Source organism: Hermetia illucens, chromosome 4 (assembly GCF_905115235.1).
Source record: "Hermetia illucens chromosome 4, iHerIll2.2.curated.20191125, whole genome shotgun sequence".
Classification (NCBI taxonomy): domain Eukaryota; kingdom Metazoa; phylum Arthropoda; class Insecta; order Diptera; family Stratiomyidae; genus Hermetia; species Hermetia illucens.
In genome coordinates this window covers 95399867-95425680 of record NC_051852.1, presented here as the reverse complement: position 1 = coordinate 95425680, position 25814 = coordinate 95399867, and the positions used below count along the sequence as shown (strand labels likewise).

Genomic DNA, 25814 nt, shown 5'->3' with positions numbered 1-25814 from the left:
ACCAGTAGCAGTGATCACAAATTAGGCTGCTTTTTGCGAAATTCTCAATATTATCGGAGATATAAGCGTTTAAAGTTTTTGCCCAGATTCCTCCAAAAATCAGAAATTTTCCTGGCACCTAGACCCCACAACCTATATACTATAAGGAAGCTCAGACCCTCTACCACTAGTTGTGATCACAAATTAAGCTTCTTTTTCCGAAATCCTCAATATTAACGAAGATATAAGCGTTTAAAGTTTTCCCCCAGATTCCTCCAAAAATCAGAAATTTTCCTGGCAGCTAGACCCCACAACCTGTATACCGTTTTGAAGCTCAGACCCTCTACCAATATTAGTGATCACAAATTAAGCTCCTTTTTGAGAAATTCTCAATATTAACTTAGATATAAGCGTTTAAGGTTTTTCCCCATATTCGTCCAAAAATCAGAAATTTTCCTGGCAGCTAGACCCCACAACCTAGATATCATTTTGAAGCTCAGACACTCTACCACTAGTTGTGATCACAAATTAAGCTGATTTTTGCGAAATCCTCAATATTAACGAAGATATAAGCGTTTAAAGTTTTTCCCCAGATTCCTCCAAAAATCAGAAATTTTCCTGGCAGCTAGACCCCACAACCTGTATACCGTTTTGAAGCTCAGACCCTCTACCAGCAGCAGTGATCACAAATTAGGCTGCTTTTTGCGAAATTCTCAATATTATCGGAGATATAAGCGTTTAAAGTTTTTCCCCAGATTCCTCCAAAAATCAGAAATTTTCCTGGCACCTAGACCCCACAACCTATATACTATAAGGAAGCTCAGACCCTCTACCACTAGTTGTGATCACAAATTAAGCTCCTTTTTGCGAAATCCTCAATATTAACGAAGATATAAGCGTTTAAAGTTTTTCCCCAGATTCCTCCAAAAATCAGAAATTTTCCTGGCAGCTAGACCCCACAACCTGTATACCGTTTTGAAGCTCAGACCCTCTACCAATATAGTGATTACAAATTAAGCTCCTTTTTGAGAAATTCTAAAAATTAACGGAGATATAAGCATTTAAAATTTTTCCCCAGATTCCTGCAAAAATCAGAAATTGCCTGCCATCTAGACCCCACAAGCTATATACCATTTTGAAGCTCAGACCCTCTACCAGTAGTAGTGATCACAAATTAGGCTGCTTTTTGCGAAATTCTCAATATTATCGGAGATGTAAGCGTTTAAAGTTTTTCTCCAGATTCCTCTAAAAATCAGAAATTTTCTCCTTTTTGCGAAATTCTCACTATTAACGGAGATATAAGCGCTTAAAGTTCTCCCCCAGATTCCTCCAAAAATCAGAAATTTTCCTGGCACCTAGACCCCACAACCTATATACCATTTTGAAGCTCAGCCCCTCTACCACTAGTTGTGATCACAAATTAAGCTCCTTTTTGCGAAATTCTCACTATTAACGGTTATATAAGCGGTTAAAGTTTTTCCCCAGATTCCTCCAAAAATCAGAAATTTTCCTGGCACCTAGACCCCACATCTTATACATCATTTTGAAGCTCAGGCCCTCTACCAGTGGCAGTGATCACAAATTAAGCTCCTTTTTCCGAAATTCTCAATATTAACGGAGATATAAGCGTTTAAAGTTTTTCCCCAGATTCCTCTAAAAATCAGAAATTTTCCTGGCACCTAGACCCCACAATCTATATACCATTTTGAAGCTCAGACCCTCTACCAATAGTAGTGATCACAAATTAAGCTCCTTTTTGCGAAATTCTCACTGTTAACGGAGATATAAGCGGTTAAAGTTTTTCCCCAGATTCCTGCAAAAATCAGAAATTTTCCAGGCACCTAGACCCCACAACCTATATACCATTTTGAAGCTCAGACCTCTACCAATAGTAGTGATCACAAATTAAGCTCCTTTTTGAGAAATTCTCAATATTATCGGAGATATAGGCGTTTAAAGTTTTTCCCCAGATTCCTCCAAAAATCAGAAATTTTCCTGGCGCCTACAACCTACAACCTATATACCATTATGAAGCCCAAACCCTCTACCAGCAGCAGTGATCACAAATTAAGCTGATTTTTGCGAAATCCTCAATATTAACGGAGATATAAGCGTTTAAAGTTTTTCCCCAGATTCGTCCAAAAATCAGAAATTTTCCTGGCACCTAGACCCTACAACCTATATACCGTTTTGAAGGTCAGACCCTCTACCAGTAGCAGTGATCACAAATTAGGCTGCTTTTTGCGAAATTCTCAATATTATCGGAGATATAAGCGTTTAAAGTTTTTGCCCAGATTCCTCCAAAAATCAGAAATTTTCCTGGCACCTAGACCCCACAACCTATATACTATAAGGAAGCTCAGACCCTCTACCACTAGTTGTGATCACAAATTAAGCTTCTTTTTCCGAAATCCTCAATATTAACGAAGATATAAGCGTTTAAAGTTTTCCCCCAGATTCCTCCAAAAATCAGAAATTTTCCTGGCAGCTAGACCCCACAACCTGTATACCGTTTTGAAGCTCAGACCCTCTACCAATATTAGTGATCACAAATTAAGCTCCTTTTTGAGAAATTCTCAATATTAACTTAGATATAAGCGTTTAAGGTTTTTCCCCATATTCGTCCAAAAATCAGAAATTTTCCTGGCAGCTAGACCCCACAACCTAGATATCATTTTGAAGCTCAGACACTCTACCACTAGTTGTGATCACAAATTAAGCTCCTTTTTGCGAAATCCTCAATATTAACGAAGATATAAGCGTTTAAAGTTTTTCCCCAGATTCCTCCAAAAATCAGAAATTTTCCTGGCAGCTAGACCCCACAACCTGTATACCGTTTTGAAGCTCAGACCCTCTACCAGCAGCAGTGATCACAAATTAGGCTGCTTTTTGCGAAATTCTCAATATTATCGGAGATATAAGCGTTTAAAGTTTTTCCCCAGATTCCTCCAAAAATCAGAAATTTTCCTGGCACCTAGACCCCACAACCTATATACTATAAGGAAGCTCAGACCCTCTACCACTAGTTGTGATCACAAATTAAGCTCCTTTTTGCGAAATCCTCAATATTAACGAAGATATAAGCGTTTAAAGTTTTTCCCCAGATTCCTCCAAAAATCAGAAATTTTCCTGGCAGCTAGACCCCACAACCTGTATACCGTTTTGAAGCTCAGACCCTCTACCAATATTAGTGATTACAAATTAAGCTCCTTTTTGAGAAATTCTAAAAATTAACGGAGATATAAGCATTTAAAATTTTTCCCCAGATTCCTGCAAAAATCAGAAATTGCCTGCCATCTAGACCCCACAAGCTATATACCATTTTGAAGCTCAGACCCTCTACCAGTAGTAGTGATCACAAATTAGGCTGCTTTTTGCGAAATTCTCAATATTATCGGAGATGTAAGCGTTTAAAGTTTTTCTCCAGATTCCTCTAAAAATCAGAAATTTTCTCCTTTTTGCGAAATTCTCACTATTAACGGAGATATAAGCGTTTAAAGTTCTCCCCCAGATTCCTCCAAAAATCAGAAATTTTCCTGGCACCTAGACCCCACAACCTATATACCATTTTGAAGCTCAGCCCCTCTACCACTAGTTGTGATCACAAATTAAGCTCCTTTTTGCGAAATTCTCACTATTAACGGTTATATAAGCGGTTAAAGTTTTTCCCCAGATTCCTCCAAAAATCAGAAATTTTCCTGGCACCTAGACCCCACATCTTATACATCATTTTGAAGCTCAGGCCCTCTACCAGTGGCAGTGATCACAAATTAAGCTCCTTTTTCCGAAATTCTCAATATTAACGGAGATATAAGCGTTTAAAGTTTTTCCCCAGATTCCTCTAAAAATCAGAAATTTTCCTGGCACCTAGACCCCACAATCTATATACCATTTTGAAGCTCAGACCCTCTACCAATAGTAGTGATCACAAATTAAGCTCCTTTTTGCGAAATTCTCACTGTTAACTGAGATATAAGCGGTTAAAGTTTTTCCCCAGATTCCTCCAAAAATCAGAAATTTCCCTGGCACCTAGACCCCACTACCTATATACCATTTTGAAGCTCAAACCCTCTACCAGCAGTAGTGATCACAAATTAAGCTCCTTTTTGCGAGATTCTCAATATTAACGGAGATATAAGCAGTTAAAGTTTTTCCCCAGATTCCTGCAAAAATCAGAGATTTTCCTGGGACCTAGACCCCCCAATCTATATACCATTTTGAAGCTCAGACCCTCTACCAGTGGTACTGATCACAAATTAAGCTCCTTTTTGCGAAATTCTCACTATTAACGGAGATATAAGCGGTTAAAGTTTTTCCCCAGATTCCGCCAAAAATCAGAAATTTTCCTGGCACCTAGACCCCACATCTTATACATCATTTTGAAGCTCAGGCCCTCTACCAGTGGCAGTGATCACAAATTAAGCTCCTTTTTCCGAAATTCTCAATATTAACGGAGATATAAGCATTTAAAGTTTTCCCCAAGATTCCTCCAATATTGAGCAGTTTTTCTGGCACTCAGCCCCCACGTTACCATTACCATTTTGAAGCTCAGATGCTCCCCCAATAGTAGTGATCACGAATTAAACTCCTTTTTGCGAAATTCTTAATATAAACGGAGATATAAGCGTTTAAAGTCTTTCACAAGATTCCTCCAAAAATCAGCAGTTTTTTCGGCACGCATCCTTGACAACATGTATATCATTTTGGAGCTCAGACTCTGCCCCATAGTAGTGATCGCGAATTCGGTTCCTTTTTGCGAAATTCTCAATATTAATGGAGGCATAAGAGTTTAAAGTTTTTCCTAAGATTCCTCCAAAAATCAGCAATTTTTCTAGCACTCAGCCCCAACAACCTAGATATCATTTTGAAGCTCAGACCCTCCCCCGATAGTAGTGATCACGAATTAAGCTCGTTTTTGCGAAATTCTCAATATTAACGGAGTTCTAAGCGTTTAAAGTTTTTCCCGAGATTCCTTCAAAAATCAGCAATTTTTGTAGGACTCAGCCCCCACAACCTATATACCATTTTGAAGCTGAGACGCTCCCCCGATAGTGGTGATCACTAGTGAAGCAATTTCAGGAATTTTGAAGACGGCCAGAGCCGCTAGCTTATATACGATTGTGCAGCTCAGACCCTGCTTTAATAGTAGTGATCACGAATTAAGCTCCTTTATCGAAATTCTCAATATTAATGGAGATATAAGCGTTTAGAGATTTTGCCAAGATTCCTCCAAGTTTCAACAATTTTCCTAGGACCTGGACCACCCAACCTATATGCGATTTGCACCACCACCCAAAAAAAAATAAAGTGTGAAATTGTATGAAACATTGAGGAGTGAGGACTTAAAATATGACCATCAAAAGGTGTAAGAGAACGCGTTCTCAGAACCTGTCCAACGGAAAAATCTGAAAAAGGTCTCAGTGGTGCATCTATACGAAATCTAGGCTTCAAAATACATCCGGTTTCGATATCTGGACAAATAAATTTGATAACAGTATATTTCCATAGTTTAGACATTTACCCGGTAACCCCCTTACGTGCATTCCAGAAGTACAGAATTTGGCAAGGGTGCATGTCAAGGGTGTAAAACTTTGCCAGTTTTTGTGAATTTCGTGCACTCTAGAACTTGTATGACGTGATCATCACATTTCAACACCACAATGAAATGTGTTCTTAGGAATGGGGGCGGAAAGAATTATTTTGTTTTAGTTTTTTAGTCATTTGTATATGAATATCAATTACTCCAAACAGACATGTGTGTATGCAGGCATATAGTGTATGCGTGCTAAGGAAGTTTGCGGATAGTGTCTAATTCAGATAGATATATTTGTACATTAAACCAGCCGTGAAGTAAATCGGAAATATGGGTACGATCAATTTATATGCATGGATATATTTGTGCAGTATTGGAAAATAGGCAGTTTGTTTGTTTAGGGTGAGGATAATATCTATGGCTGTAATATGTCTTATGTTTGGAAAAATATGAAGGAATATATTGGATTTGTAGCTATATACGGGTAGAAAAATATGCGTTGAAATCTCTTACATAAGATGAACACAAAACCTTTACACCCGAAGCGCGACCTTCCGGTATTCCGACTTGTTTTGAAAATATTGGTAATCTAGAACTCGAAACGATGCCGCTATCTTAAGGGGTATGTTGCGATAAGTTAGTGGTGGTTATTATTGATAAGGCATGGGATTTCGGATCATGAGAGCTTGAAATTTAGACAGACACCAAATTTTTGCTTCCTGCCAAGTTTGTCCTTCTCTTCATTGTTTATGGCGTGTGGTCCTATTTCCCAAAATGCCAGCTGTACAACGATAAGGATGTTTCTTTTGTATTATATTAGTTAATACATAATTCCTCTTAGTTCCATTATCGTTGCTTGCGAAATGAAAACTAGGTGTTGAAGGAAGGTTCTGTCTACCACACGATGCCCCGGATAATTTAAGAAGCCGCCAGCAACATGATGCCAAGTTTCTTGCCACATAAGCTGTCAGCATAGAATATTGAGGTTAAACATTGTGTCAAAGTGTCAGTTTTGTCTTCTGAAATGGTGTCGGCGGAGAGGGATATCAACGACGTGTTTGATGAAATACTGTTGACTGAGGAGTCTTTAACCAAGCAAGGATACAACGAAGGCTACGAAAGAGGTTTGGCAGAAGGGAATATCGAGGGATACCAACTGGGCTACGGAAAAGGATACGAACTCGGGAAGGAATTCGGTGACTACTATGGAACCATTTGCTACTTCTTGAAAACAGCGCACTCACGGCCAGCAAAGCAGCTCCTGGAGAATTTGAAGCACTCGATTGAGTCCTTTCCCAGGACTAACGATCCAAATGTGGACATACTATCAGAGGTGACCAAAATTAGGACTCAGTTCAAACGGCTGAAAGCTGTTCTTCGCTTGCATATCGAAAGGACCGGCAGCGGAAACGAGAAGAAAAGCGAGGATTTGTCTTTCTAGCTTCCTTGAAACATGAATGCGCAACTAACACGCTCGCATATTGACAAGATCCTCTCCTACCTGAGGACGTCTCACCAATTTATCAATTGCCATATGGTCGAGTTCATAACAGAGAAATTATGGGAGAAGTTCATTCCGATGGCAATCCAAGACGAGGTCGGAGGCAGTGGAGACATTGAGGCCGCTACAAAGCTGTTTTTGGCCAGTGGGCAACCTAGTAGGTTCCCCAGCTTACATAATTTCATTTCAAACTCGGAAGCTTACCACCTAGAAAAATTAGAAGGCGTCCTTTTGTCGCAGGCTGAATTGTTGAGTTCCATCGGAGTGGATGCGAACGTGCAGGACGATTCCGTAAACATCAGGGAATTCATGAACGAGAAGAAAAATCATGAGGTTGGTATGAAGTTTCCCTAAGTATTGCATTTTGAATCAGCAAATTCGTTGTCGCGCAGGTCGAAATCGTTTCGAAATTAGTGTCTACGTTAGCATCCAACTTATCAGATTTGGCAGCCGATAACATGTACGTTTTGGATGCTGGCGATGGGAAGGGGTATTTGTCGTCTAGGTTGGCTTTGCAATATAACATGAAGGTGCTGGGGATTGATGCCAGTGAAGTTAACACCGAAGGATCACAGAAGCGGATGAAGAAATTGGAGGTAATTCATTTTAGAGACGTAAACCCCGAATCAATAAAAAATAGTAAGGATGCATTGGGCAACGTTTCTAGCTTTCAATTTTGCTTCGCTTGTTCCTCGAGAAGGCGAAAAGTAGAAAATAGATGCCAAGCGCAACTGCTGCGACGTAGAGTGTAAAAAGAAGTCTTCAGGGGGTGGTCCAGCCTAAACTAACCGCACATTTTTGAATTGTAGAAGAAAGTGAGAGAATGAATTCTCCTGTGAACCGATAAATACTATGATTAAGACCACTATTGTCGGTTTGTGGCAATGTCCTTCAACTCCCTCCACGATTTCCCGAAAGGCTACGCCCCTGCGAAATTCTAGGGCGAAAAACTCGTTAGTTATCCTGGGATACCCTTGTGAGCTGGAGCTTAAGAATACACTCGAAATCTTCAGTGCTTGTCGTAAGAGACGACTAAAAGGGTTAGAAAATTGTGGGCTGGCAATTTCCAAGCGAAATAATATGGTGGAGTTCTAGAGAATACCCTTCTTACTCTTGCGGGAATGTGGTTTTGTTGTGTCGCGGTTTAAAACTCAGTGATGACAGTGGAATTTGTAGCGTGAGTTGACGTCAGATACCAGTCAACTCAGCTGTGAATGAGTACCTGAGTCAAATCAGGGTAATAATCTCGGCCGAGCGCAATGCTGACCACATTGCCTCCTATGGGATACTCTAATCCTGTAGTTTGTTACGGTCTCGAATGAAGTGCTCTAATACACTTCAAGGCAATTGGCTTGTTGTGCCAACGATTATTATAATGTGCTTTTGTACTCTGGAAAATCAAGTTGTAACTGGCGCAAATCCGATGTCGGGTGCTATTTTGACCTGAGAGCCGGTTTCTGATAGACTTCTGACTACAAGATTCCGGTCCAAGTTAAGGAGCACCACAATTGTACAGTGCTATGCACGCAGTTGAGAGGAGACTTCCACCTTAATGGTGGGAGGTTTGTGGATTTCTGCAACGCCCATGACCTCAAGAAGATAGTGGAAATGGAGAGTGATGCGTTTATACGAAGCACGAAAATGCGCCGCTTGCCCCATCGCCCAACGAAGGACGCAACAAGGGCTGAAATACCCGACGAGACATCGGGATTCGCAGACGGAGAAGAGTTATCGCAAAGTGCAACGCAGACGGGAACCCAGACAGTACCACGCAGTGCTATAATTGTGAAAGAGGCACAGTGGAAACAGCCGAAACTGACCAAATGGTTTCGAATATAAGTCGAATAGGATGGTTGTCGACTACCCTGCGCAAACTGAAAAGGAAAGGCTTATAAAAAATGCGCGGCAGCTATCAAGCCCATATGATCTGCGAAGTTCCTCCAGAAAAACGCCAGCAAAGGGGTGAAAAACGGGATAATGGAGCTGTAGGAGCTCCTGGACAGAATTTCATATTATAGGCGGACATGGAGAGTAGGAGAAAATCCGCGGAAAACAGAAACGCCTCCCGATGAGAACACTACGAGTACCAAATGATCGCAGACAGCCAATTGCAGAGCGAACTGGGGAAAAACCAAAGGAGGAGACATCTGAAGGAGACTTCCCTCAGGGTACCCTCCAGGGTTCAAAAGAAGAAGGCGAAGAGGGACAAGAGACAACAACACGTCGCGCCATCAGAAAACCTCTGCTTAAAATTAAGGCTTCTTAACAGCGGGAAAATCATAATTGGTTGGGTAGTGTGTAGGATACGGATCCGGGTCGCCCCCGTCAACATGATTCACATCCTACAAAGCAATATGCACCGGAGTGCTAGCGCAGTTCGGTGCGGAAACCAAAGCTAATTTAGTACTCAATAGTGAGGAGTACCGAAACAATGACCCACCATATGGTGCCATATATAATAGATTCGGGACGGTACTCTCCTTAGGGTTCTTACCCAAGGCCGAGCGGACGGCTTTGTCTAGTTTGGTGTTCGGGGATAACTTTTTCAGTGTCCATCTTACGCCGAATGAGATGATGCCGGACTTTCGCCGCAGGTTTGATGCTTTGGGTAACGTCAATGCCAGTGCACTATAATGGGGCATGCCTCACACAAACTCAAGAGGGAAACGAATTCTGGAAATAGCCGCGAAAACAGGACTGGCAGTTCTAAACACTGGATCCACCCCAACGTTCCAGCGCCTACGCCGCGAGGGAAGGATTCCAGACGTAACTTTCGCTTCGGAATCACGGGTGTTGCTGGTGGACGGGTGGCGAGTTCTGGAAGATTTCTGGGCAAGCGACCATCAATACATTGCCTTCGAAGTGGTGGACATAAACTTTCGGTGTGCGCCACCCCGGCGCTCTTTCTGTGCATGGAAGGTTGCGAAAGCGAACACAGGGAGGTTTGTCGAAACTCTTGGAACAGATGGGGCCGCGCTGGTGGGTACTTCTGGGGGCGGTGGCGCTGCAGCCGACAATGTCGCAAATTCAGCTATGAACGTGATAACAACGGCAAACCTTCTATGTACTCGCGGACGGTGAAAATTGCAGAGCCCTAAACAAAAGCAAAGCTTGCTACTGGCAGGATCTGGTCGACGAGGTGAAACAAACTGGTAACCCGAAAAATTGGGGCTCTGCGGAAACACTGTTTAGTTAAAACCGAGCAAGTGGACCGCATTGTACAGACACTATTCCCTGCGCTCCCCGTATGGGATGATGTTGCCGTGGAGGACTGTCCACTTTTCTCTGTAAAAGAGTTGGTACAGGCAGTCCTCTCTATGAAAAGCAAGAAGGCGCCAGGATTATATTCCAGCAGAGGTATACAAACTGGTATTCCAACACCGGCTAGACCTACTGCTCGGCGCATTCAACGCCGAGGGCATTTTTCCCACTCGTTGGAAGGTAGCGACGTTTGCGCTGATCAGCAAAGGGAAAGGCGACCTCGATATCGCCCACTATGTATGCTTGATACTGGTGGAAAAGTGCTCGAAAAGCTCATCAGAAGTAGACTCGCTGAAGCGATACGCGCTGCCGGAGATTTATTTGCAAACCAGTTCGGTTTTAGAGCAGGGAGATCCACAGTTGATGCTGTCATGCAATTCGTGGATGCCGTTCGACGAGCGGAGGCACATAACCGCCGAACTCGTCGGGTGGTGCTTCTCGTAACGCTTGACGTCAGAAACGCCTTTAATTCCATAAGATGGAAAGATATTCTAGGCACACTAGACAATACTTTCCACGTGCCGAATTATCTCTTACGGATAGTGAAGGACTATCTGCGGAACCGCTCCCTGCTTTATGAGGCGCTAGAGGGTCAGAGGAGGATGGAGGTCACGTCGAGGGTGAGCAGATCAAAGCAGCAGCGAATAAGGCTGCAGTCGGATTTTGGGCTTTAAGTAGGCTAAGGTCAAATATTGGGGGTCCTTCATCTAGCAGGCAACAAGTTCAACAGAGTCTGTCCTTCTCTACGGCGCAAAGGTATGGGCTGACGCTCTTGAAAAAGAAGTATATTGTAAACGCCTCGCGCAAGTGCAGAGACGGGCAGCTCTGCGAGTGGCGTCTGCGTATCGCACTGTCTCTGAAAAGGCCGTGATGGTGGCCGTGATCGCGGGAGTGATCCCCGTTGCCTCTCTTGCTAAGGTTCGTCAAGCCATATACAAGCGCAAGGAAGAAGAGCCAAGGGGGTGGTTGCTCGTGAAGAACGGCAACGCACCCTAGACGAGTAGCAACTCTTTTGGCAAAATGAAACTAGAGGCAGATGGACTGCGCAGCTCATCTTAACTTAGGTGCGTGACTGAATCGGAAGCATGGTGAGAGTGACTATTTCCTTACCCAATAATTAAGTGGGCATGGAGGTTCTTAGTCTTACCTGCACAAGATTGAAAAGGCACGATCTCCGGATTGTGTATTTTGCAATGGAGTTGTGCGCGACGCCTATCACACTTGTTTTCTTGTAGAAGGTGGGATGGGTTTCTTCCGCAGCTCTATTTAAACACAGGGGATCTCTCTCCAGACAACATTGTCGAGGAGTGCTGACAGGTGAAGCCAAGTTGCTTATTACATTCGGGTCCTTCTCGTTGCAAAAAAGATAGAGCTCGACCGGTGGAGGAGGTTGCTCCTCTAACTGACAGTTCCTTTCCTCCTCCTCCCTCCTCCCACGTTGGTGAAAGAAATTCCGTGTTTGAAGGTTCCGAATTGCGGGAGAGTTTGGGGACTAGCTCGAAGCAACGTGACAAACGTATCCAGGCTAAGTCACTGACGATGGGGAGGTGTCTAGTTGGTAGTCCGACGACGAAAGTTCAATACTCTGTGCGTGAATGCACACTACCCCAAAAAAATATACGGTTGGAATTTATCTCTTGGTGGGGTATAGCGCATCAACCTCCTGTACGCGCCGTCACTCGCGGTTACCTGAAATGCGCTCCCCCAGGACACCCCGAGATGTCTGTATTCCTTCTCTACTGTTCTGCTTCAAGTGATCTTGAGGCGACCCACTCGTTGGTCATGCTCGGAGAGCGTGGCGTACCCAGCATCTCTTTCGATATCCGGGGCCATTTGGCCAAGATTCATGATCCTGTAAAGCAAACAAATATTATCAGCATAGTCAAGGTGTTTGAGCAAAGATGTGATAGTCTATTGAACTCCTCCACATCCTCCGGACAAGGCATCGTGATTAATGTCATCGATAAGAAGAAAAAATAATATTGGTAACAAGATGCAACTCTGGTGGACTCCGCTTTGGATCGAGAATACTCTCAGATTTCACCTCGCTGCAGCAGCAAGCTGCGAGTGCAACCAAAATAGAGAATTTTACAACTATTTTTGCTCCTATCTATGTCACAGGTGTTGGCACCGCGCCATCGTATTTCTTGTACAGCGCAAATATCAATGCACCTCTTCCAAGGGGCTTTTGCAAATTTCTCTGTATTTTCAGTCAGGGTAGCTATATTTAACGTATATTTGTTTGGCTCACCTACGCCGCGTCGACGTAGATGAACGCCCTAGTATTTTTCCAAGACATTTTAACCATCTAAAGAAATCAGGTAGCGTTGAGCGTAACAGAGTAACTCCCAACTATCCTTTATTTATCTTGTTCCCTGAGTTCAGCATTCTGTTTTTGTTTTATTGAGGATACGTTGCCTCCGACCCTCCTTTATTTGGACAAGGAGATCAACATGCTATGTAAATGATACATCAGAGTACTAATAACAAATTACTGATCTTTTTAAAATATTTAATCTACGCAAAAATATGATTATACATTTTCAAATTGCTACCTTCAAGCATTTTAGCATATATGATCTGTTAATTCCTTTTTCAGCGAGCATGGACGGGGCTCAAGGAAAGAACAGAAATGATAAACATGGGCGTAACACCACCGCGACGAACAAAGAAACCACGAGAAAGGAATAGTAGTGAAGAGGTTACCAAATCAGCCTCCTCAAGATATAAATCAATTAATAACTATATTACGAAGGAAACCGACTTTGGTCTTCTAATCAGACAACATTTCGACACAGAAGATGATTTCAAAATGTGCTTGACTGGTCTCCACACATGCGGTAACCTAGCCTCTACGTGCTTGGAGGCGTTTGCAAATAATGCCCACATAAAACTTCTGTGCAATGTGGGGTGCTGCTACCATCTACTTTCGGAAGCTTACTGCACCAATGACAGTAACTTCACCAATACAGAACTGATTTCTAGAAGTAACAGTTGGGGATTCCCCATGAGCGATTATTTGAAGAGTCAAGAAGTGAAGTTGGGTCGAAACGCAAGAATGTTGGCATCACAATCAATACACAGGACCCAAACGAAAAGCGATTTAAATACACAATCTCTTTTCTACCGTGCTTTGCTAGAAGTAATCATGAAAGAAAAGTTTCCAGAGGTTGCAGAAACCCCGCGAGTTGGGAAAGTAAAGAAATTCTCCAATTTCAAGGAGTATTTGAAAAGATGCGATGAGAAATGTCAGTTGCAGCTTGATCGGCTAGAAGCCAGTTATGTGGACGAGATCTTGGAAAAATATGCGAACATGGAGAACCTCATAAGTCTGTTCTATTTGGTAAGGATGTCTTATGCTCAGGTTATCGAGTCTTTAATACTTTTGGACAGGTTGTTGTACCTGAAAGAGAAAGGCATCGAAAAAAGTTACTTGATTCGTTTATTTGACCCAGTGACTTCGCCTAGATGTTATGGAATAGTTGCAATAAGGTAGAATACACTTTATTTTATAAAAATTATATATTTTCAATAAAAAATAACAAAGTCCATTGTTGTTGACTATTTCACATCCTAAAGTAATTTGAGGTGCTTCGCTAATTGATCGATATTTTCAATTGTGTCGGGACCGATCCCCAAAACGGTCACAGATCCTGCAGGTAATTGGGTACGGCCAGCATCTCGGACTAGAGCGGCTACAATGTTTGCATCATTTGCTTTTCTATAAATACTTTCCATTTCACTGAGACTTTCTGCTTTCAAGACGACTTTTGGTTGCCCCGTGTCAGTCCAAATTTGTAATAGTTTAGGATTTTTATGTAGACATTTTTCGTAACAAAGAATTGATGCATGGGCACATTGTGCAGCCGTTTTTCCCTTACCCATTTTCAAATCCCCACGAACGACAAGGACCATTTTGAGAGGATCCGATGTGACTGATGAAAATATTCGCCTCCACAGTTGAAACATGTCAATTACTTTTATTATATTTTGCTCGTTGCTGCTCTGTGTAAGTTTCCATACACTTCTTGAAGTCTTTAACCTGATCTTGACACTTTCGCCAGTCTTGCGTTTCGGCAATGCATTCCTGTAAAGTAAAGAATTTGATTTAGATAGTGAAACGGCAAATGTGTGCTTAAATGAATTTATTTGACTATGACCGATCGTCTGATTTCAGCTATGTTATGCTTTGGAAAGGCCGTGTTAACTTAAAATTTGATCAGCTTATTTAAAACGCAGTGGACAGTGTTTCCTCCTTTATTGACTACAAGGCCACCACACAACATCAGTTTTCAGTTAGGTATGGTAGGTGCATATGGGTCAGTGCTGAGACCACGCTGTAGGTAGGGCTTGGAGAGCAGAATCTGTTAGTGCAAAAATGCGTTAATATTCTACGAAAATGGAAAACTTTCCAACTAAAAATTGTTTATTCGATCAACCAAAAAATGTAATTTTATTTTACAAATGTAATGTAATGACAATGATCAGTTTCGATCCTCTGAACTCCCCGCCTTGGGGAAACAAAAATGTACACCCCCCTTTTGCATGTATGCCCCCCCTTAAATTCGACGTAAACGGATGTTTCTCACTGTATGCGTGAGCGTTCACAGTTCCCATATTTTCACCAGATTTGGTGTTAATCGCTGCTAGCTTCGAGAAAAATGCGTGTGACGAACACAAAACCTTAGAAAGAGAATCCAGCTAAAGTCATCACAAACGGGCAAGATGCGCCATTGGCGAATGAGGCCAAATATTTAGGTGTGACACTCGATGCTAAGCACAACTGAAAAAGACACATCCTAAGAAAGAAAGACGAGCTAACTGCCAGATACAGGCAGATGTACTGGTTGTTGGGGGGGAATTCCCAGCTGACCACCGACAACAAGGTGCTAATTTATAAGCACATCTTAAGGCCCATATGGACGTATGGCATCCAGCTCTGGGCCGTGCCAAAGAATTCAACCTAAAGATCATAGAAACGTTCTAAAATAAAGTACTTAGAAGCATAGTGGACGCTCTCGGGTTCCTTCGTTATGTGGCTCTGGATAGGGACCTTAAAGTACAGTTGGTTAGTGAAGTCATCAGAGAAATAACGAAGTCTGAAAATTGACTGATATCGCTAATATAATGGGACGACTAAAAAGAGTAAAACCAAACGACTTACTAACATAAATGATGCCTAAAAATATAAGCTACTGAGGAACAGCCAATTGTTCAGCGAAGCCAACCAAAGTGCTGGGATGGAGCACAGGGAGGGTCTCTTCTCTCAATAAAACCCAAACCTAAATATGCAAAGAAAGCTGTTAGAAGAGGAAATCTGTCATAGATTGGCGAGAGGTGGTTTTAGTGGGTAAAAATCCCACACTCTCAGAGATCGTAAACCCTGAGGTTAGTTTTTTGAAAATTCCCCACTCTTAAAAAGTTCTTAAATCCTTTGCTTTAAGAGATAAGTAGCGTAGACAGCTTAAACAAGTATTGTCCACATCTTCTCAATAACATGTAAATCAGGACACTACGTTTTGAATCTAATAATAGAGAAAGCTGAGCAACTTGAAACCAATGGTTATTAGTAGTTGATAAACGGATGATTTCATTGTCCTTTCCTTAAAAATGAAAGTTAGCAACCATCAAAAAGGTCCTAGCATTTCTTCTTGTCTATTTGATGCAGAGGAAAAGAAAGTCGAACTACTGTGGATACTAAAAAGTGACCAACCTATAAGGGAGCCAACACCGAAGTTACGACGCAAGAATATTCTTGATTCGTTTCGCATGTCACGTCAACAATTTTTAAGTCCACCTGATCCATCCACAATCTATTTTCTTTCATTTGACTAAATGATGTAAACAATAGAAGTAACGAATAACCCTTGAAAGTGAAATGAATTACGTTTAAACAATTTGTTTCCGTACAATAATAAGTACGACCTATGTACGCTACGCGACAACTGTTGCGACGCGCCATGCCCATATTTCACTAGCGAGCAGTCCACTCCAAACAACATTTTAACAAAAGAATACAAACCGCAGCTGAATAATCGCGCCGCGTAGATGCGGTCGTACCTTTACATCATCATTATCAACGGTGCAACAACCGGTATCCGGTCGAGGCCTCCCTTAATAAGGAACTCCAGACACCCCGGTTTTGCACCGAGATCCATCAATTCGATATCCCTAAAAGCTGTCTGGGCTCCTGACCTACGCCATCGTTCCATCTCAGGCAGGATCGGCCTCGTCTTTTTTTTCTACCATAGATATTATATTATAGACTTTTCGGGCTGCATCATCTTCATCCATACGGATTAGGTGACCCGCCCACCGGAGCCGGATTTTATCCACAACCAGATATCGCTCATATATTTCGTCGTTATGTAGGTTACGAAATCGTCCATCTTCCTCTGGGGGCAAACAATTCTTCGGAGGATTCTTCTCTCGAACGCAGCCAAGAGTTCGCAGTTTGTTTGCTAAGAACACAGTTCTCCAAAGAATACATAAGGACTGGCAAGATGATAGTCTTGTACAATAAGAGCGTTGACCTTATGGTGAGACGTTTCGAACGAAACAGTTTTTGTAAACTGAAGTAAGCTCTGTTGGCAGCCAATAGCCATCCGCGAATTTCATCGTCATAGCTGTTATCGGTCGTGATTTTCGACCATAGATAGGAGAAATTATCAACGGTTTCAAAGTTGTAGTCTCCTGTGTATACTGTTTTTATTTGACCAGTGCGATTCGATGTTGTTCCTTCTTTGCTTTTTTCCTTTACAGCGTGCATTTAATTTTTGATGTTGATCTGAATACTTTTTGAACCAGTCATAATTGTGCGCTTTGTAAATTTTTTAACAACATCATGATTACGTAAAAATGTTTCACAATCAAACGATTGGAATGTGCATATTTACGATAACCAAAGCTCAGCTTTTTCAGCTTCACTGACAGGATTCCGCCTTGCCATCTTATGCAGGACGAAAGGATATATTTTTTGAAGATTTTGATAACACAACAAGAAGTTTAGAAGCAATACAACTTAATAACGAGTTCACTCTAGAATACGAAAGCTTATTTGTGAAAAGAGAGAAAATTGTGTAGAAGTAATAGCTTTCCAAAAGCAATACAAGTCGAGAAACCGGAAGCTAGACACTTCAGGTATGAAAGGTTTTGTGTATTTCTTTTATCCAAAAATTTGAGTGGACACGTATTCCATTATACGTACGTAGCACGTAATATATGCATATATTATGTGAAAATATCCACTTTCGGGTATGTTGACATTCAAAGTCTTGAATTTGCATAGAAGCAACAACTTTGACCTATTACAACTTTGTTAGTAATAATGCAACTTCCACGAGATTTAGTAGAATTCTCGGATTAACTTAAGGAGGGTTTTGCAGTCAATTACTAAAAACTATAGTATTATTAACTGTATCTGAACAGATATCGGTATGGAAGGTATTTCGAAGCCTAGGCACTATCTAGTGGCAGCTTTTTGATTTTTTTTTTTCAGATTTGCCGATTGGCTATTTTCTGAGAATTGGTCCGTGAAAGAAGTGGTCACTTTCGACTCCCGCACCTTTCGAACAACTGTCAAAACTGAGACCAGATTCGGAAAGCACTAACCTTTTGTATGGGGACCCTCCCCCCTTAATTTGACGTAAAATGATGTAACTGACTGTATGTGTGAGCGTTTACAGTTCCCGTTTTTTCCACCAAATTTGGTGTCAATCGCTATAATCATTTCCGAGAAAAATGCGTGTGACAGACAGACATTAAATCGATTTTAATTAGGTTTTGTTTTACACAAAACCTGTTTCAGCGTTCTCCTAAACGGCCTCTTCCAGTGAACTACCCTGCTTGGGCGTTGGCCAAGCTCGCGCACTAACTCCTGGATGTTTAATTAGAGGACCGTGGTTGCTCTCGTTCCGGGTTGCCGAAACTTAACTTCGGAACGATGGGGTAATCAAACACTACTGAAACAGGAAACGCTAAAAGGTTAGGAATAATACTTACTTGATTGGCTTGGATTAAGTTAAAGAAAACACTCGCGACTCCACTTCAACAAACCTTTTATTTCTAAGCACAATATTCTATTTTTTTCTTTTTAATAATTTTTACTAATTAATTGCATAAGCGAGTTAAAGTAATTACCGCGCGAAATAAAGTGTTCTCGGTTAGAACACTTTAGCTCTGTTCAGAGGCTTTTTGACTACTCCAAATTAAAAGTAATGCTATTCTTAAAGTCACCTATGTTTGACCCTTCCGTGTTTACACATTGCTTTGAAAGTGTTCTTGTACACAACACAATAACACTTGTTTATTATTATAAATTTGGTTGTTGGCGGCAAATCGACACCTGCTGTTGCGCTGCGAATTGCTGACACGGAAGAAAGTCACGTCGAGGCCAAATATACCATTTGGTAAGTAACATGCTGATGCAATGGCGGAAAAGAATCTCGTGATGTCCAAACAGGCCATTTGCATAGCATGTGATGTAACGACGGAAGAGGTTAAATGCGCAGGCAGACTGGGTTTCATGGGGCTAGCTCCAAAGATGCGGCTGCTGGAGAAAATCCGGTGAAATCGCTTAAACAAAACCTTAAAAAAAGTTTTTTCACCTCCAAAATTTTCTCCATGTAAATTCTGACTCAACAATACACTCAAAGCCTACCAAAACATCAACAGCGCCTCGAATAGGGACTTACCTCACAACTACGACCTTTGGCTATCGAAAACGGAATATAATTGGTTTCTGGAATATGCACACGCCTCTCGACAACGGGAATGAGCGTTTCCAGAATGTTCGCTTTCTCCAACTCGAGCGGGAATCCCAACTGATCATTCTGGGCCTAAGCGAAGTATGATTGTTGGACACTGGGGAGTGCTCCTCTGCCTCTTGACACATTAAATCCAATGCGCAATGCAAATGCGAATCCGGTCTTGAGTTACTACGGCTACAGTAAGGTGCGCTCTTTTCACTTGGGATCCGCTTTCTGGTAGAATTCCGACTACAAGATTGCCGCCGCTAGTTTGAGTTGTTGCGGAACCAGTTTGTGATTCCGCGATACAAGGGGAAATGAGACGTCTGCGCCTTTGTCGACCAGGTAATGGCGCTTGCTCTAGGGATCATATATTGCGTTGTGCTGCGTTCTGGGTAGCCGCCGTCAGAGCTCTCAACGAGTTCAGTTTTTGGAAGATGCGAACGTGCACGGATGGTACACTTTTTTGCTTTGTCGACTAAAATGCGATGATACCAGCAAATTGCAGGACTCGTTCAGGTGCCCAACGCGCGACTACCCGATTGCCCATTTCGGTCAGAGGACCGCGAGCGAGTTCGGGACCTACCTCTGGAACGCAAAGCCACGACTGCTGCCGCCAGCGTAGAGACGGTAGCCGCCAAGTTTGCCAACGTTTGCTGAAGCTCACCAGTTTGGCCCGTGGCTTCCCGCAACACTTCACTGACCCCGAGGCACGTATGCACCTGCTGAACTTTGTCAGCAGTATTTGCTAATACCTCTAAAGATCTGGAGTCTGCATAGGCCAAGATGGCGTGGGTGCTTTCCGGAAGTTACGTCGCCAAAACGGTGGCACCCGTACCGCCACGAGGATACGGAGGCGTTTGTCGCGCTGTTGATAACAGCCACGTTTGCAAAATAGACAGAGTTACTTGGAGTAAACGTCGTCCAAGCCCCACAACATGCGAAAAACGTAAAAACTTAACCAGAACCAAAGCGGAACTCACCCTTCAGAGCGAAATCACTGGAACCCAAATGCTGGCTATAGGATGAGGAAAACCAAAGGAGCGCCGGAGACCACAATCTGCCCAACTCTGTTGCTTTTTTAAAAAACTGCGGCATAACATTTTTACCTTACAAAACGAATGATAATTTAACTGATCGAATAATAAAAATAAATATGAAATCTGCGACTCGACTGCAGGCTTTGGCGGAATGAGCACAAACTGATCCGGCGCGTAGTTCAGAACATCTTCTGACACGAAATCACTGGTTACGATCGTTGCCGGCGGCGAAGCAAGATTGTCACTGGAAAGCGAACCGCGTACAATTGGCGGACGCCCTGAATTTCCTGCAGCTGTGAATGAGCTAGACTTTGATTCGGGGGAAGTAACAACTTCACGTTGTCGTTTAGCGCTGGCGGACATCTACTGTGAAGTTAAGTTGATGCTGTGGAGAGGCCGATGCAGGCGCTGGCGACCGCACTTTAACGTGTACCGAATGCCCTTTGAATTCTTCTTACAAAAATGCACACGAACTGAAGAGAATTTATCAAAATTCCAAAATGAAGTTTAGTCACTCTAAATTTAAACAATTCACGTAAATTTGCGTGACTTTATTCGAAAGTAGCCACTAATTGTCGTGATTTTGATTCGTTTGGTATTCCTTAAAATATATTTCGTTCATTTTATATTCCATAAAATATATTCCATTCAGACATTTCGATTAAAAAGAAAACAAATGTGCATATTCTGGTTAACGAAATTAAATAACTCAACAAGAAAATTTCGAAAGCATGAAAAACTATTACTCCTGTTGACGATACTCTATATTTTTTCGTTGATGGCAGACTGCTTTCTCTGCCAGGTTGTTCCGCCAGCCTACTGGCTGTCAATTTGCTGACAACAGGTAGGCGAACCACTCACGCGGGTGAAATTCCAGTGAGTAGTGAGTTGCGATACTTTGGTATGGAGCTAAGCGACTCCACACTACAACGCCTCCGCAGGAGTTTCCTAAAGGTGACATTATGATCGTTATGGATAATCTGAATGCCAAGGTAAGCTCTGACAACACCTTCGTCGGGAAACACGATCTAGGGGACTGTAACGACAGTAACTTGAGGTTTGTAGATTTATACTGCTTCCGACGCCTCGTCATTAGTGGCACATTCTAGAACTCACCGACACCTTATGAGCAATCAGATCGACCACTTTGTGATTAACAGTAAATTTATGAGTTGACACCTGGATGTGCGTAACTAGAGAAGCGCTGACATCGGCCTCGAAAGGGATCATCGCCACTTCTCGCATGCTTGGAGAGCGGCGCCCTCCCAAGTTCAACATGCACCGCTTGTATGATCCAGCTGTTGCTCGACATTGGGAGAGTTATTTTGCTGATCGGGCGGCAGATACACTTAGTAACCCGCCTGAGAATATAGAGGAGTCTTGGGCCGCCATCAAAAATGGTCTTTTCTCGGGTGCTACGCAGGTCGTTGGCCAAGTCCCGAAAGGGCGTTGTACGATCTGGCTGACTACCGAATCGTGGGTTGATTAATCCCGGGAAGTTCAGCGTACGGTGTGCCAATACAAAAGAGAATTCGCTATTGCGTTTATCCAAAGCAGAGTTCGCCAACGGAGTTCGCTGGCCTGGCCCGGCACACGTTCGCACTGTAATCGGGAGGCGGAAGTGGCAGTGGATAGATCACACATTAAGGAGGGGCGATAACTGCATTGCGGGCTACGCCATGCAATGGAATCCGCTCTCCTAAGGTGGCCGGTGATTGGGTCGCCCCAAGAACACTTAGCTCAGAACAGAGGAGAAGGAATGCGGGCGTCTCGGAGCTGAAACTCTGTAACCGACCAAAGAATAAATGGCAACCATATATATATCCCGGAAGTCACATTTTTGCAAAATTTGTAATCTGTTGTTTTTACTATTCCTATGGGTTCACTTGTAAGAATTGACTTCCCTCGTTTACAATATATTCGAGGTCTCCCTGTCTATTCTCAACGTGGCAGAGCCACTTCAGTCCCTTGCAGACTCGGGTCTGAACGCGCTCCTCGAGTACGTGGGGACGGCACTCCACAACGAGTTAACTGGAATCAGCCCGAAGCGTATAGTCGATCAAATAAATGATAAGAAACAACCTAAACGAGAGTGAATTCTATTGGCAGAGTAACACGGCGAGTGATAATTACAAGCTCTGCCCTGGCCAAACACTTATTCAAACAAATATACTGCAAAGTTTACCCAGTCGAGCAGCAGAAATATTGTTGGCAATCTGATTGGGCCACAAGTCACTAGCTGAGCTTATGTTCAGAATGGGAATTCTTCAAGATACGTCTCAATCCTGTGATCAGGTAGTGGAATCAACGGAACACTTTCTGTGAGCAAACCACCTTTGGACCAGACTTTTAGTGCTACTCCAATTGCAGCGTGCACCCTCACATCTACTGACGGAAATCCTGCGATATATAAACGATTCTTAGATACTTTGTTAGTTGCGGTGGAGTACAAGGAAATATTACGGTCCGAGTCGTCAAAGACTTTTCCCACTGGAATTTGTTAATTGGCCCAATTTTCGAGAGCGGTGTCTTTTTCCCAAAGTCTGGAGATAACCAACCGTAGATTCGCACATACTTCGACTTGGTGAACCCATTACATAACTATAGTTCAAATCATCTGACAGATGCACATGTTGTGAAAAGAGTAATGAGGCAAATTGCCTTAGGAGCGGATTTCTCGCCGCTGATGAAACTTCAATTCAAGAACTGAAATACGTTCAGGGCGACTACAGCCGCAACGAACTACTAGCACAGAACATGAAGAACTGAACGTTGCCGGAAGCTTCTAGTAAATGAAAACGTAGAAATTACCTGCACTTTATAATGAAGTTCAATGCAACCCGTACGCTGCAACATAGCCTCCACTGGATCTACCACATTGTCTGACATCCTTAAAGCCAAAAATCAACGAACTTCCCACCTTGTCCACTCAATGCATGCCTCGCTTGACCACCGGCAGATCAGCTGTAACAGCGGCCATCTGTCACTTGTCAATTCTTTATGCAACATGTTAAGTGTGTTTCCTAAATAAGTAAAGCTAGCAACATTGTGGCTACAATACCATTGCATCTTGAGGTACCTTTAACGGTTTTGAGATAATCCGGAAATGCTTCAGTTTGTATGCGGGAATATCTTTTGATGGTTGATGACCTTTTCTATGTTTTCGCGTTTCGAATCCAATAATACACAAAAAGCAGCAGTACAGACCCAGGTGAAAATTAAACGGGCCCTCGGTAGAGGGGGTAGAGGTAAAGATGGTAATCCCATTCTTTAAATGAAATGTTTTCTCATGTCTGCCCAGAAAACTCTAGGTTTTATCTTGAAGATGTGCAACTTCATCAATTGCTTGGTTCCGAAGGGATAGATGTGCAGATATTCTCTTTATCACTAGGGTGGGCTACTCGTATACCCGCACATTTCCATAGCAACAAGAATTTCGAGCAGGGCAAACGAACGCCCCGCAAAGGGGAAAATTGGGCGGATGATTTGACAGAGAGCCTATTTCAGATTAGAAAAACTGTTCCGCTCGGAACGTCTCACCATAGGATTAAAGTTCTTACTGTACAAGACATTGCCAGTCCTCATGTATTCCTCGGAAACTTGGGTTCTTAGCAAGAAAAATTGCGAACTCTTGGCCGAGTTCGAGAGAAGAGTCCTCCGAAGAATTTTTGGCCCCCTACCTGATTCTGTAGCCTACATAACGACGAAATCTATGAAAATGTTCCCGGTAGTGTAGAGAAATTGGAATTATGTCGCAGCTGAACCTTCCAGCAAGATAATTATCCCAAACATGCTGCTGCATCACACCCCAAAACAACAGGATCACCCCCACAATCACCGGAGCTTAATCCAATAGAGCATTTATGGAAACATCTCTTAAAGGAACATTCGGAAAACGAACAGAACTAGCGTAATAATAATAATCGTTGGCGCAACAATCCAATTGAAACTTGACATTGAAGTATGTTAGAGTACTTCATTCAAGACCGTAACGGTACACTGCAGGATCACAGTACCCTGTAAGAGGCAATGTGGTCAGCATTGCGCTCGCCCGAGATTATTATCTTGATTTGACTCAGGTACTCATTCACAGCTGAGTCGACTGGTATCCCACGTCAGATCGCGATACAAATTCTGCTGTCACCAGCGAGATTCGAACCGGCATACGACAGCCTTGTGCTCTCACCACTCAACTCTCCGGACGCAACTAACTAGCATAGCCTGCCTGAAAAACCAGTATAATGGATGAATGGCAGAAAATATCACCAGCAGTAACAGCGAAATTAGTGAAATCAATGCCGAAGAGACTAGAAGCAGTTCTTAGGGCAAAAGGAAGACAGACGAAATATTAATTGTTGCAATTTTCAGTTTTATATTTATTTATTTTTGACAATACACTTTTTATATTTGACACCTTGAATATGCGGAGAATTTTGTTTTTTTGCTTTACTTTTATTTTTATGATATGAATTAAAAAAGAAGGCGAGGCAGACCCTGCCTGAGATGGAGCGATGGCGTAGGTCAAGACGCCAGACAGCTTTTAGGGATATCGATTTGATGGACCTCGGCCCAAAACCGGAATGTCTGGAGTTCCTTATTAAGGCAGACTTAGACCGGATACCGGTTGTTGCGCCGTTGATGATGATGATAATTGTCAGTATCTATATTGAAAAGCTTATTATCTCTGGCTTCTAAATCAATCAAAAACAAACAAGAAACGACTACAATTTTGATGAAAAAACCTCAATTTTTTCATTCTCTTTTTGTTTTTTTAAGTTTTTTTCATATCTAAAATGACATTTTTTGAATACACAGAATATGGTTATATTAAGCGAATATAACCGTCAGTGTTGATTTGAGAACATTTTTTCTTTTCCGTTACCGGCGGTAATCAATTAATTAAGTTCGGCTGTAAACATGTTAAGGAGAGGAGACTCCTCAAGTCCAACACCGTTTATAGGATCCGCTTGTCAACAGTGAGGGAGCTAACATATCTTGCTAATCGGACGGCACACCTTGAGTAACTCGTTTGAGAATATTGATAAGCCTTAGGCTACTATCAAAAATGTTCTATTCTCGGTTACTACTCAGGTCGTCAACTACGTCTCAAGATTTGGCTGATTGCGGAATCATGGAGGTGAATGGGTGCGAGTCACGCGCTCGAGCTCGGTGCGTGAGTTTAAAATAGTTTGCGGCATAAAAAAGGGAATTTATTGTTGCACTGGTCAGGAAAACAGAAGCTGCCGCGGGTAGCAATAATTTCAGAACCGTATACTGTATCACGAAAGAACTTGCATATGGTTGTAAACCTTCCGACGGTCCTGTGAAGGACGTTGAAGGTCGACACTCCACGATGTCGAGTAGCTGAAAAGGTGGAAGGAACGCTTCACCACGGTTCTTAACCGCATTACATCCGGCGAAATTCAGCTTTTTGTGGATTAAATGTCTAGTCACAGTAATATGCGATTGCAGACTGCTCATCCAAATAGAAGAGAAATCATATCGGCCATCAATGTCTTCTAATGAAGTAAAGTCGCTTATCGGTTTTCTTGTAGAGCAATTCATCGCTACTTACACTTATACGGAAACCCCAGACCTTTTCCAGAGAGTAGAAAAAGGGTCTGATCCTTAAGAGCAGAAGGCCATCTACTCTGAGCGAGGCATTGTCGCACCAACGATTATTATCATTATCTTCCAGCGTTGACCATACCAACACCTCACGGACCATTTTGGAATAGTGTGCGGGGTTCAGA

At 42.5% G+C, this 25814-nt stretch overlaps 4 protein-coding genes across 4 annotated transcripts; 2 read left to right on the top strand and 2 right to left on the bottom strand.

Moving 5' to 3' along the window:
• Nucleotides 1-6527: 6527 nt before the first annotated feature.
• Nucleotides 6528-6989, top strand: LOC119654967 (protein LTO1 homolog). Its single transcript, XM_038060627.1, has one exon. It carries the CDS (start codon nucleotides 6537-6539, stop codon nucleotides 6951-6953), a length of 417 nt encoding a protein of 138 aa, XP_037916555.1. The 5' UTR covers nucleotides 6528-6536; the 3' UTR covers nucleotides 6954-6989.
• Nucleotides 6934-13823, top strand: LOC119654966 (methyltransferase-like protein 25). The gene is made up of 3 exons (XM_038060626.1): nucleotides 6934-7346; nucleotides 7406-7609; nucleotides 12874-13823. The coding sequence occupies exons 1-3, from the start codon at nucleotides 6966-6968 to the stop codon at nucleotides 13768-13770; spliced, it is 1482 nt and encodes a 493-aa protein (XP_037916554.1). The 5' UTR covers nucleotides 6934-6965; the 3' UTR covers nucleotides 13771-13823.
• A 24-nt stretch (nucleotides 13824-13847) lies between these two features.
• LOC119654003 (peptidyl-tRNA hydrolase 2, mitochondrial) lies at nucleotides 13848-14189 on the bottom strand. The gene has a single exon (XM_038059165.1). The coding sequence runs from the start codon at nucleotides 14187-14189 to the stop codon at nucleotides 13848-13850; it is 342 nt and encodes a 113-aa protein (XP_037915093.1).
• On the bottom strand, nucleotides 14042-23038 carry LOC119654968 (cytochrome c oxidase assembly factor 4 homolog, mitochondrial). Its single transcript, XM_038060628.1, has 2 exons — nucleotides 22873-23038; nucleotides 14042-14361 (listed from the first exon to the last, which is right to left on the bottom strand). Exons 1-2 carry the CDS (start codon nucleotides 22948-22950, stop codon nucleotides 14245-14247), a joined length of 195 nt encoding a protein of 64 aa, XP_037916556.1. The 5' UTR covers nucleotides 22951-23038; the 3' UTR covers nucleotides 14042-14244.
• Nucleotides 23039-25814: the final 2776 nt, after the last annotated feature.